The 12,498-nt window shown below is 45.6% G+C and overlaps 1 protein-coding gene across 1 annotated transcript in view; it reads right to left on the minus strand.

Moving 5' to 3' along the window:
- ankzf1 (ankyrin repeat and zinc finger peptidyl tRNA hydrolase 1) overlaps positions 1-12,485 on the minus strand; it is a 21,502-nt gene extending 9,017 nt beyond the window's left edge. The window contains 10 exon segments of the mRNA XM_042075751.1: positions 148-249; positions 687-909; positions 3,050-3,148; positions 3,150-3,204; positions 5,113-5,228; positions 6,551-6,762; positions 7,801-7,903; positions 10,476-10,651; positions 11,110-11,279; positions 12,165-12,485. Coding sequence (XP_041931685.1) covers positions 148-249; positions 687-909; positions 3,050-3,148; positions 3,150-3,204; positions 5,113-5,228; positions 6,551-6,762; positions 7,801-7,903; positions 10,476-10,651; positions 11,110-11,245 — 1,222 coding nt within the window. The 5' untranslated portion in view covers positions 11,246-11,279; positions 12,165-12,485.
- Between the last annotated feature and the right edge of the window lie 13 nt (positions 12,486-12,498).

Genomic DNA, 12,498 nt, shown 5'->3' on the forward strand with positions numbered 1-12,498 from the left:
GGACCCAATCCCAATGCAGCCCTCTAGCATACACACACAAACAAAACAGAACGACACAGACACAGACACAAGTGTTGCAGTACAGGTTTCTATGGTTGACCACACAGATGGGCAGGGGCTGTGGAGAGGGGAGAGCGTGTGTCTCACCCGTGGTCTCTGTGCCCGTAGTCATGGCAGCTGCCGCTCTGGCCTTCCTCTTCCACGCCTTCTTAGAGGGAGTGAAGATGTTGGAGAGCTCAGCGTCGCCACCTGTGGGTCACACAGTACTGTTACACACACATCCCAGTACAGACAGAGAACAGTACACAGCTCACTCCGTGACACTCTCTTGATGCGAACATGATAACACATCTTAGATAACTGGGGCTCTCTATATTTTCTAGAGGCCCAAAGCATAATTTGTAAACAATTATCATCATTTAAACAAACCTTATATTATATATTTTTATATATTACTTATATGACTACATTACCGACACTTCATATTTGCATTATGCATCCCATATTGCATGTTACTATAGCCAAGTTGGAATAAAATTACATTCAATATCAAGTTCAATATCATAATGATTTTTTAGCATTCATCAGTTAACTGTTTCAGGACATAAGTAAGCACCCCACATGTCCACCCCCACCCCCCACACTCTCTCTTACTCAGTCTCACACACACACACAGTCACACACACCGTAGACGTGGAGTGTGGCCAGTAGGTCGTGGACGCGCTGCACCTCCCTGAAGGTGGCGCGGCGCGTGGCGAAGGGCAGCGTGCGGACACGGGGGTCCCTCTTGTCCAGCGGCGGGGTCCGGCCCCCGAAGAACATGCTCTTGTTGTAGCTGGGCGCCCGCAGGAAGATGGCCCCCGCCTCCTGCAGCAGAGACGCCCAGCTCTCCAGCAGCTCCTGGATGTCCTACTCACACACACACACAGGGAGGGATACACACACGGATGTGATATATGAAATATATTATAAAACCCATGCACGATATATACGGATGATGGATGGATGGATGCTTTATTGATCCCCAAGTGGAAATTCAAGGTCTCAGTAGCATACAGACGACATCACACACGACATGCACTAACAACAGAAAAAGTAATAAAAGTATATAATATAAAAAACACGACTAGAGCTATCATAGGGTGCACCCTGCAGTGTATACTGACTGCGGCCAACACAGGCCTGGTTGTATGTACGCTGGTCCTGACAAACCATTGCGCTCCACTGTATGTTTTTATAGCTATGGCTGGATTTACGACTCAAATTACAGTTAAGAACAACATTATTCATACCCCTGAAAAATATTGATGTACAGTAATGTTGATTTTCTCTTGACCAATATGTTTGTTCTGACTGAAAATGACACTGCCACATGCCAAAAGGTTGTAAGACAATGTGGTAGAAACATGGAATTAAAAAAACAATTGTTTATCTTTTTTTAACATTTTTATGAAAAATTACGTCCAAAATTATTCATACCCTTTTTAAAATCAATGGAAACATCTTTATTTACCATCAAAGCTCTCAAAATGGTTCTTATAGTACCTACCAAGCCTCTCCATGTCTCCACAATGATTTTAGACTGCACCGTTTTAGCAGCAATCTGGGTTTTGAGGCAGGAACGATTATTTGCCATCACTTTGGACTTGTGCTAACTTTTTTGACTGACTCTTTTGATTGAGGTCTGGACTCTGGCTAGGCCACTCTAAAATGTTGATATTGTTCTCAGTTAACTATTTCTTGCCTTGTTTGGCTGTATGTTTTGGATCATTGTGTGGTTAGTGATGCCCATTGGGGCAGGTCTCTCAGCAGACTGCCTGATCTTTTCCACCAAAAATCTCAATGTAGCCCCTTGTTTTAGTGTTACCGTTTACTTTGAGAAGTTCACCAGGTTCCATTGTTTAAAAAAACACCCAAAACTAATACATTTCTATAGCTGTTCTCCACATTGTGGATGGTGTTTTGGTGGTTGAAATTTTGACTCCAGATCAAAATGGATCACTTGGTCATCTCGGATGCTGATCATGGATCACTCTTCTCCAAACATGCACAACTCAGCTTAACCTGGACAAGGAATTTAGCTTTCGCTGGATTTCTTTTTGACCCAGGGACATGGCCTGAGATTGGCATAAAAAAAGAAGCATTAAATTCCAATGACACCATGTCCATGTTTCCATTGATTAATTAAAAAGGGTATGAATAATTTTGGACTAGCCATTTTTCATACAAATGCTAAAAAAAGATAAAAAAATTATTTTTTAAAAATGTATATTTATTTTTTTGATTGCATGTTTCTACCACATTATTTTACAACCTTTTGGCATGTGGCGATGTCATTTTCAGTCAGAACAAACATATTGGTCCGTCATATCAATATTTGCCAGGGGTATGAATCATTTTGTTCTTAAAGGAGCGATTTGTAGGATTGTTACCGAACGTTCTGTAGGCCAAAGCCCCATGTGTAGTAGACCCAGCTACACATTACAGAAACAGTGAAAACAAAAAATACCTCTCTAACCAACATAACATATTTAGCTGAAGTTAACGATGCAGATGAAGTTTAGCCTAGGCTACCTGTCGTGGAGAAATATGGCCAGCTCTGCGTCAGACTTGATATTCTTCGTTTGACGAAGACGTCCCCATCTCAGGAAGCTCCTGCTTAATTTGTTTCTTGTGTTAATTTTGGAAATTTGCCTGCCTCTCGTAGGCGTTCATGACTACAACTGACAGCAAGTTGACAGTTGGCCTTAGCTAATTTGGCAACACAAATAGGAGGACACGCCAGCCCATTATTAATACGCTATTCTAGAATTAATCGTTCAAAACATAAACAAAATTTTTTCATGTGTTTTACAGGGTTTTACGGGTTATAATAATGTTGTCAAATAAGCCATTACTTCAATTCATCGTGTTTCTTTACTCTCTGACAACATATGGTGATCATTTTTGGAATGGTTACAATTTATTTTCCATTATTTCCTACATACTAGTCCTTAAACTGTACAACTGTGTTGACCTTGATCGGGGGAAAAGCCTCGGAGACTCGTACCTTCACCAGGGCGGCTTCGTTATACCTCCTGAGAGTGGAGCCTGCTGATTTAGGGGCGTGGCTCCGGTTCTGCGAGTCTCGAAGGCCCTGAGCGGTACCCGCGTTTGGCTCTGACCGTGTAGCGGTGGAACGTCTTGTGCTGCAGGAGCTCTTTCCTGTAATACAACACAGGGTTAGAAAAAGACAACAAGGAGCAACTAAGCACTCGTCTGCAAAATTAACTTGACCTGACCAAGGCTAGATTAGAGTTGTCCCACCTCAAAAGGGTCAAGCAACCACTAAAGGTTGTAGTGACTAAAGGTGTGGGTTCAAAATGATAAATCTTCCTAACCAGTTAAAGCTGCAGTTGGCAAGATTTCTTTGATCATATTTCACTGAAACCGACACTATGTTCCGACAGAACATAAATCAGCCAGTTTTAGAAAAAACGTTATTTGTTTTGCAAAAATCCACAGCTCCCAGTTCTTCTGGTCCAATCAGAGCAGGGCTGTGTGAGATCTGACTGTCAATCACAATCTGGTGCAGTCTGGTGTGCACTGACGAGCACAAACTCGATAAGACGGTGGTAGTGGGGGAGGGGCATGAGAGTTGTAAACATTCAAAATTTTGGCTAAGTCCCCTCAATCCGTCAGACTTGCCAACTGCAGCTTTAATGAGAGAAGCTGTTTAGTAGTATAGCAGTCACTCCACAATCACTGCCCCAGAACTGTCCACTCACCCCCGGAACATTGGTCCGGAACTGTCCACTTAACCCCGGAACCAGGGTTTCCGTTGTCCGGTAATTTCCGGACATTGGCCGGAAAAAAAATGAAATGAAATGAAATGAAAAATTAAATATCTCCGGTCAAATTGTCCGATTGAAACTGGCTAATAATCCTGTGCCCCTAACACAATCTGAATCTGAGAATAAGAAATGTATGCCTATATTAAAGCAATATGTCATCTGGCTATGTTTTTAAATGAACAGGCTCTACCGTTTGAAAGTTATTAAACAACACCCATAGCCTATGCTGCATTTCAAATAGGAAAACGTCCATGTTAAACAACGAACAAATGAGTGAGTCGGTTCAAACATGGCCAGGCCCAGGCGGACTAGCCTTTTTTCAGAGGCCAGATGATGATAAATTGGTAACGTCTGAAGCCTCAGATGACCGGTCAACTCCACCACCACCAGATAAAAAGCAGAAGTGTCGGGCGAATCTGTCAGAATCAGTGACTTTGGAAGTGGAGTTGTAAGGGGTGTGGCCGTGCAAGACACGGTCATTCTCTGTGTACACTGGACACGCAACGGTGTTCTGTACCCAAAGCATACATTCGGCCTATGCTTTCTCTGTCTATGATCTGCAGGGTTAGGCCCTGAGGAGATTGCTGGTCTGCGGATAATTTCCAGCACAATTAAACGGTATCATTGAACCACGGACCGAAAGAAAAAGAAACTAAACATTTCCCAGAATAATTTATTGTTATCAAATAAAGAGTCAAAGCCTTAGGGGGTAGTGGTGTGAGCGCTCATTCTTGTGTGTGCACATCTGTGCAAGTTAAACATTGGAACCCCTGGAGAGAACAAAGCGGACTCTTGCTATCCATGAAAACATAGATACTGGCTAGATCTTGGTAGGCATGTTTAAGTTAGGCTAATGAACATGTTGCATTCTATACAGCCTGATTATGTCATTCTTTAAGCTACATAGCTGGTCTCCAGTTTGACTAATTAAGAAGCGATAATACCGGCATATCATCAAAATGTCCGGAAAACGAAACCTCTGCCGGCACCATTTGTTTCTAGCGGAAACTCTGCCCGGAACACTGCCCCAGAACTGTCCCCTCACCCCCGGAACACTACCCCAGAACTGTCCCGTCACCCCAGAACACTACCCCAGAACTGTCCCGTCACCCCAGAACACTACCCCAGAACTGTCCCGTCACCCCAGAACACTACCCCAAAACTGTCCAGTCACCCCAGAACACTACCCCAAAACTGTCCAGTCACCCCAGAACACTACCCCAGAACTGTCCACTCAACCCAGGAATTCCCCCCACTTGCCCAGGAATTGTTCACTCACCCCCGGAACACTGCCCCGGCAAAGTGTCCTCCTCCAGTCATGAGGATGACCCACACACTCTTACTGCTCAAGGCCAGCAAAGACGTCATCAGATCCACATCCTCACCTTCCACAGTCTGGAGACACACACACACACACACACACATTATGTATAGAGTAGTACGTTGAGAAACAGAAGGGCTGGCACCATCTTGAGTGAGCTGGGTTTGGTTAAGTTGGGTTAAGTTGGGTTGGGCTGGGTGAAGTTGGGTTAAGTTGGGTTGGGCTGGGTGAAGTTGGGTTAAGTTGGGTGAAGTTGGGTTGAGGTTCTGTTGGGCTGGGTTGAGGTTGGGTTAAATTGGGCTGGTTTGGGTTAAGTTGGGTTCAGGTTGTGTTGGGCTGGGTTGAGGTTGTGTTGGGCCTGTGTTGGGCTGGGTTGAGGTTGTATTAGGGTTGTGTTGAGGTTGGGTTAAATTGGGTTAGTTTGGGTTGGGCTGGGTTGAGGTCGTGTTGGGCTGGGTTGAGGTCGTGTTGGGCTGGGTTGAGGTCGTGTTGGGCTGGGTTGAGGTCGTGTTGGGCTGGGTTGAGGTCGTGTTGGGCTGGGTTGAGGTCATGTTGGGCTGGGTTGAGGTCGTGTTAAATTGGGCTGGTTTGTGTTGAGGTCGTGTTGGGTTGTGTTGGGGTTGTTTTGGGCTGGGATGAGGTTGGGTTAAATTGGGCTGGTTTGGGTTAAGTTGGGTTGAGGTTGTGTTGGGCTGGGTTGAGGCTGGGTTAAGTTGGGTTGAGGTTGTGTGAGGCTGGTTTGAGGTTGTGTTGGGCTGGGTTGGTTTGGGTTGTGTTGGGCTGGGTTGGTTTGGGTTGTGTTGGACTAGGTTGAGGTTGTGTTGGGCTGTGTTGAGGTTGTATTGGGCTGGATTGAGGGTGTGTTGGGGTTGTGTTGGGCTGGGTTGAGGTTGTGTTGGGCTGGGTTGAGGTTGTGTTGGGCTGGGTTGAGGTTGTGTTGGGCTGGGTTGAGGTTGTGTTGGGCTGGGTTGAGGTTGTGTTGGGCTGGGTTGAGGTTGTGTTGGGCTGGGTTGAGGTTGTGTTGGGCTGGGTTGAGGTTGTGTTGGGCTGGGTTGAGGTTGTGTTGGGCTGGGTTGAGGTTGTGTTGGGCTGGGCTGGGTTGAGGTTGTGTTGGGCTGGGCTGGGTTGAGGTTGTGTTGGGCTGGGCTGGGTTGAGGTTGTGTTGGGCTGGGCTGGGTTGAGGTTGTGTTGGGCTGGGTTGAGGTTGTGTTGGGGTTGTGTTGGGTTGAGGTTGTGTTGGGCTGGGATGAGGCTGGATTAAGTTGGGTTGAGGTTGTGTTGGGCTTGGTTGAGGTCGTGTTGGGGTCGTGTTGGGCTTGGTTGAGGTTGTGTTGGGGTTGTGTTGGGCTGGGCTGGGATGACACTGGGTTGACCAATAGCTTGGTGTCTGACGTACCCTCTTGCCCTGTAGAATACAGCGCTGCACACTTAGGAACTGGCCCTGGGCGTTCTGGAACACAACCTTACTGGATGCACGACCCACGGGTGCCTCCGTCTCCACCGGGCTGCACGACCCCGCAGGGGTCACCCTGTCTCCACGTAAACCCTGATCGCTGTCAGAGTCCGAGTCAGAGTCCGAATCTGAGCCAGAGATGCTGGACATGTCACCTAGAGGGAGAAGACCAATTAGGACACGTGATTGGCCTGTGGTTTGATGATGTAGGTTAAAGGAGAATTCCGGTGTGATATTGACCTAAAGTGTGTTGAAACATGATACCGATTGTGAACGTATGTCTCATAGCTCATCTCGGCTTGTCCCCTGCACTCAGAAATCTGGCGCTAGTTAGCCAATGCTACCAACAGTTTTTCGATGGGGGTGCCTTGGGAATCGGCCTAGTCATGCAAATAAATCACTGTTTTACACCATTTACGAGGCTCAAAGTAGCTCCATACTTCATTGGTAGACTTCCGAGGGCCTTGACATTTAAAACGAGGCATTGAGAACTTTGAAAAAGCACTGGTAGTTTATTTACAAGACCATTTACACAGACAGTACCTTCAAGAAGTTCGGAGAACAGGTATGATAAGGGATCAGATTCAAAACATAATTCCGTGGCAATGCATGGATTCCAGTTGCTGCTACTGGAAGCAACTGTAATCTATGCATTTCCACTGAATTATTTTTGTTATAAATTGTCTCGTAAATGGTGTTAAACAGTGATTTATTTGCATGGCTAGGCCGATGCCCGAGGCACCCCCCCCCCCCCCCCCCCCCGATGACATGTACCAATGACTCCAAGTTTAGACTTAAAAAAACACAATTAAAATAAAAAAAAATAAAAAAAATGACCATTTTACCAAATTACCACCGTGTGCATCTGAATGTGTGTGTGTGTGTGTGAATACAGTATGTGCATGTGTGTGCCCGTGTGGGTGTGTGTGTGTGAATGTCTGTGTGTGTGTGCATCTGAATGTGTGTGTGTGTGTGTGAAGACAGTATGTGCATGTGTGTGCATCTGAATGTGTGTGTGTGTGTGTTAATGTGTGTGCGCGCGCATAAATAAGTGCGCGTGTGTGCATCTGAATGTGTGTGTGTGTGTGTGTGTGTGTATGTGTGTGTGTGTGCGCGGGCGTGTGTGTGTCGTGCGTGAATGTGTGTGTGTGTAAATGTGTGCGTGAGTATATATATATATATATATATCTCACCTGTCCCCGTTTTTCTCTCAAACTCCTCCGCTGTGACGGGGGGCCTGCCGGCCAGCCTCAGCCTCAGGTTGAACCTGTGCCAGTCCAGTTTGTAGTGCTCTGTCTGGACACACAACGCAGAATACAGGTGGGGTCAGCGCCGCACTTTGTGTGTGTGTGTGTGTGTGTGTGTACACACGCTCATGGCTTTTGGAGACCCATAACTCACAACTTTAACCTAACGTGGTGCGGTGTGCCCACCAGCGTCAACATGAGTGAGGCGCACACCATTTGATCACTTCGATCCCGCTACTCTCAACAAAATCCTGCACTCCAGCGTCCAACCCCAGCGTCCAACCCCAGCGTCCAACTCCATGTAGATTACGCTTTGTGTCTGGGATTTTTTCGGTGCCGCTCAAGAAAATCCGTGGTGACGAGATTAACCAACTTCTGTGTAGCCTAGTGATTTGGGTTGCCAGCGTGCATTGGCAAACGACATTCCCACTAGGGATGTGCTGCCGTTGCCATGCCGGTGCCAACGTGCCCACCCCTTAATGCTCAGGAAGTCGTGGCCTACTGGGGGGCAGCCGTGGGCTACTGGGGGGCAGCCGTGGGCTACTGGTTAGGGCTTCGGGCTTGGAACTGGAGGGTTGCAGGTTCGATCCCCGAACAGTAGGAACGACTGAAGTGCCCTTGAGCAAGGCACCTAGCCATGTTGCGCGGTTCAGCGGTCATCCGCGGTTAAGAGTCATAAAAAATTTTTTTTAATGATATTCGGGTCATTTGGGCTTTATATACTGACCTGGAACAGCTTTTTTAGACTAGGTACAAGACATAATGACAAGTCGCTCAGTAAAATAATGCTGATACTTTGCCACCTGCCCATGTTAAAATGTTAGTCTACAGCCGTGAGCAGGTAGACTGACGAGCCAGACCCACGTTGCTGCCGCTAGGGTGCATCTAGATTTCTAAGCTAGTGAGCAGGCCATAAATGTTATGGTACACAGCAGAGGTGGGACCAAGTCACTGTTTGGCAAGTCACAAGTAAGTCCCAAGTCTTAGCAGTCAAGTCCAAGTCAAGTCCCAAGTAAAGACAGAGAAGGGCAAGTCGAGTCCAAGTCCAAGTCACCTCAAAGCCAAAGTCCAAGTCCCAATCTTTTTCAAGTCCTGAACAAGTCATCAGGTACTCTTCACTTAATAATGCCATTATTAGACTATCGATCATCATTTTTAACACATCAATCTAATCTTTTTTTATAAATACAGATTAAAATATGTTCAATGGTTTTGTCTTGAAATCTTTTACGATATATGCATGCGCATACCTGTGAAATATACGCATGAGCATACCTGAGTAATCTGTACGAAACGGATAGCTACAAGACACTCATAGCAGCAAAATTATATTGTTTTTCCAAATTGCGGTGTCCACTGTAAGGATGAGTACTAATTTGACTGATGGCATTTCACTATGTTAGGCCACAGATTTGCCTGCAAACAATTTATTAGGCTGTCTGCCAGTGGGGACTCATAAGGGAAGCCAAGGTCATGGTTAATGATTACAATAAATGGTGACGAGAAGAATCGTCACATAGGCTACATTAGTAAATTGCTGCAGTTAAATATTTTACGTTTTTATTAGGGCTGTCAAACAATTAAAAAAAATAACTAATTTCTCATATTTTGAAATGAATTAATCTAGATTAATTGTGATTAAAGCTTCTTATATGGCATATTAAATACAGCATAAAAATATCGGGCGAGCGTGGGCCGCTTGTGACCAAACCCATGCAACACTGCACCCAACCCCTCACTGCTCCCCGAGCACCGCTGTAGTAAGGCAGCTCACTGCTCCGGGTTAGTGTGTGCTCTGTGTGTTCACTAATTCACAGATGGGATAAATGCAGATCAAATTCCTTGTATACCCAACCTGATTTCCATACATTTCCATACTCTACATTTACATTCTTTACATTCATCCTCCTCTAGTGTGAAGTACACAACATTAGACACACTGTAGTTGCTTTGTGTGCCCATCCCCTCTCTCTGTCCACCCCAAGACTGAGTGTTACCTGTGTGGGCGGGCAGGGGCTGACTGGCCTTCTGGCATACCAGGCATTTTCCCGGTGGGCCAACGCATAGGATATATAATTTAATTATTTTGGCCAACGATCGGCCCAAAGGAAGGACAATCAACGGCCCATTGGTTACATTTCCATATTGACACTGGACTGATCCAATAACAGCTCACTACACTACTAGTACACGTCAGGCCCCACCCCTGCCATTTTGGCACAGAGCCAGGATTCTGTGAGCGAATCAAAAGTTATTCGAGTTGCCTACACGAAATTGCGGCGGGTGCCGGTAGTGACAATTGTGCAAAAATAACACCAATGTAGCAGCTTCAAAAATACAATATGCAGCAAGTAGGCTAGCACATGTCAGAAACATGATTAAGTTTGTTAAGTTCGAACGAGGAGATGTAAGCAAGCATACAGAGGAGAGAGACAGTGAGCAGGTGGTGGAGAAAGCCTATAACCTCAACTAGGCTATGATAAGAACTCAGTGGTGGAACAGGTAGGCTATGTGTGACATGCCATGCTGACGATAATGATTATGATTACTTATTGCGATAATGTAATGATATGGTACTGATAACTGCACGTGTCTGTGTGCGCGTGTCTGTGTGCGCGTACCTGCTCCTCCCGGCTGTCGAAGGGCGACTGGCAGGTGGAGCAGAGCATTCTGTCCGACACCTCCGGCAGCGAGCCGTCTCGGGCCTCTCTGACAGCCGTGAGTCCGCTCTGCTCGCCCTCAGGACTCGCCTGCCTCGCACCGGCGCCATTCACCTCCTCGCAGCCAGGGGGAGACTCTGGGGCACAGGAGAGGAGAAGAAGAGATTGGAGGGAGACAAGGTAAAGTAGGTAAAAGACCAAAAGAAACAGACAGAATGTAAGACAAAACAACAAGTTAAACAACTGCATAAAAATGCAGTTAACGTATAAAGCCATCATTAAGTCAGGCTAAGACTATGAGAGCAAGAGCTGCAATATGGGTAGTTACCCTAGTAACAGGTTAGTAATGACGAGGATAGAATGAATCTGTACATGCTGACATACTGATCCATATATTGTATGGATGTTTGTTGTTGTGTGATTATAAAAACTCAGGGCATTTCTATAAAAGAGCTTAAAGCCCCGGAATAAACAATTGTTGATGATAATCATTTCCACATTTCCTACATTAACTACAACCAAGTTCAGTAACTGCAGCCCGGACTCCCCGATCCCTCAACCTCGAAGCCCGTACTGATGTGTAGCTCATGCGTACCTCTGCGGCCTGCACTGGTCTCTGTGTGCTGGCCCAGGCCCTGGGCGTGGGGATCAGTGATCTCCCTCAGGCCCCCCATCAGAACCAGGTCCTGGGTGGCATCGAACACAGAGTGCGTCTCTGGAGCCGACATCATTTAGCCTCGTCAACAGAAGAGCAATACCTGAGGGCTAAAGGAAACAGGTGCACACAGCAGGGTTAGTATCCTGTATGGCCCAGGGTTGGTACACACTGGTCTCCTATACAGGTTTACATACTAGTCTCGTGTCCAGGTTAGTACACTAGTCTCAGTACAGGGTTAGTACTCACTAGTCTCCTAAGTTTACATAAGAGTCTCCAGTACAGGTAAACTACACAATCCATTACAATTATGTGGGTTAGTACCTATGGTTAGTACACTATAGTCTCTGCTTGAACCACAAAGCTAGACGGTGTTGACAGTGTTCCAAAAGTCTTTAACAAAAAACATATTAACTCCAACTGCAAATTGATATGTTGCACGTCAAGATATTTTGAGCTACAACAATGCTTAGGAAGGTTTGCTACAGATTGAGAGTTTGAGAGAAGGGTGTGAAGAATAGAATCTCACCACTCAGTACATCGTTAAAAAACAATCATTAGAAAGAGGCGAAACAGAAGACAAAGGCCGTTGTGATCATCATGCAACTTGAATGATGTAAGACTGGACTCTGGAAGGTAACCTGGCCAACTTATCTTTGCCACGTACAAAATAACAGCTAGCTGCTACGTTTGAAAGTTAACGTCAGTTGTACCTAAAGCAAACGTTCTGTTAACTTACTCAATTTGAATAGGTCAACGTAGGCCTACGACAATACAGTGCCTACTATTATTAGAAAAGATACCTCCAGTCAACTCACATTGACAGCATGGTAGCTCCATGTTCATGCTACATAGTGTTACATGTTAGCATCAGCAGTTCTAACAGGAGGTTCTTCCGGGTGTTACATTGCAACGCATGACTTCGAAACAGAGCTAATACAATACACGTCAAGCATTACAGGTCACAATTTCCAACAACTGGGCAGACCACTTACTTGATAGCGGGGTCTGTCAGCTCCAAAATTTCAACTGTGGTCAAGCAAGCTGACGCGCTCATGTAATTGCGTCCACTCGTCGCTTTTCGTGACGTGGCGTATTCTTATTTGATCTTGAGCGTGACAGCTGTTTCATTCATTTCTACTTTTAATAATGGATCATCATAGTAGTACTTTGAACGTTTTAAAAAGTGCTTATCTTTGGCTTATCCATCGTCATAAAAAATATATTCTAAGACTACGCATTGCTGCACTGCTCTTCTGTTAAGGATAAGTGCGACAATGCAGCTGTTTTTGTCAATAACTTATGACAACTTGAGCACTCAATAAAATT

This window comes from Alosa sapidissima, chromosome 2, assembly GCF_018492685.1.
Source record: "Alosa sapidissima isolate fAloSap1 chromosome 2, fAloSap1.pri, whole genome shotgun sequence".
NCBI lineage: Eukaryota > Metazoa > Chordata > Actinopteri > Clupeiformes > Clupeidae > Alosa > Alosa sapidissima.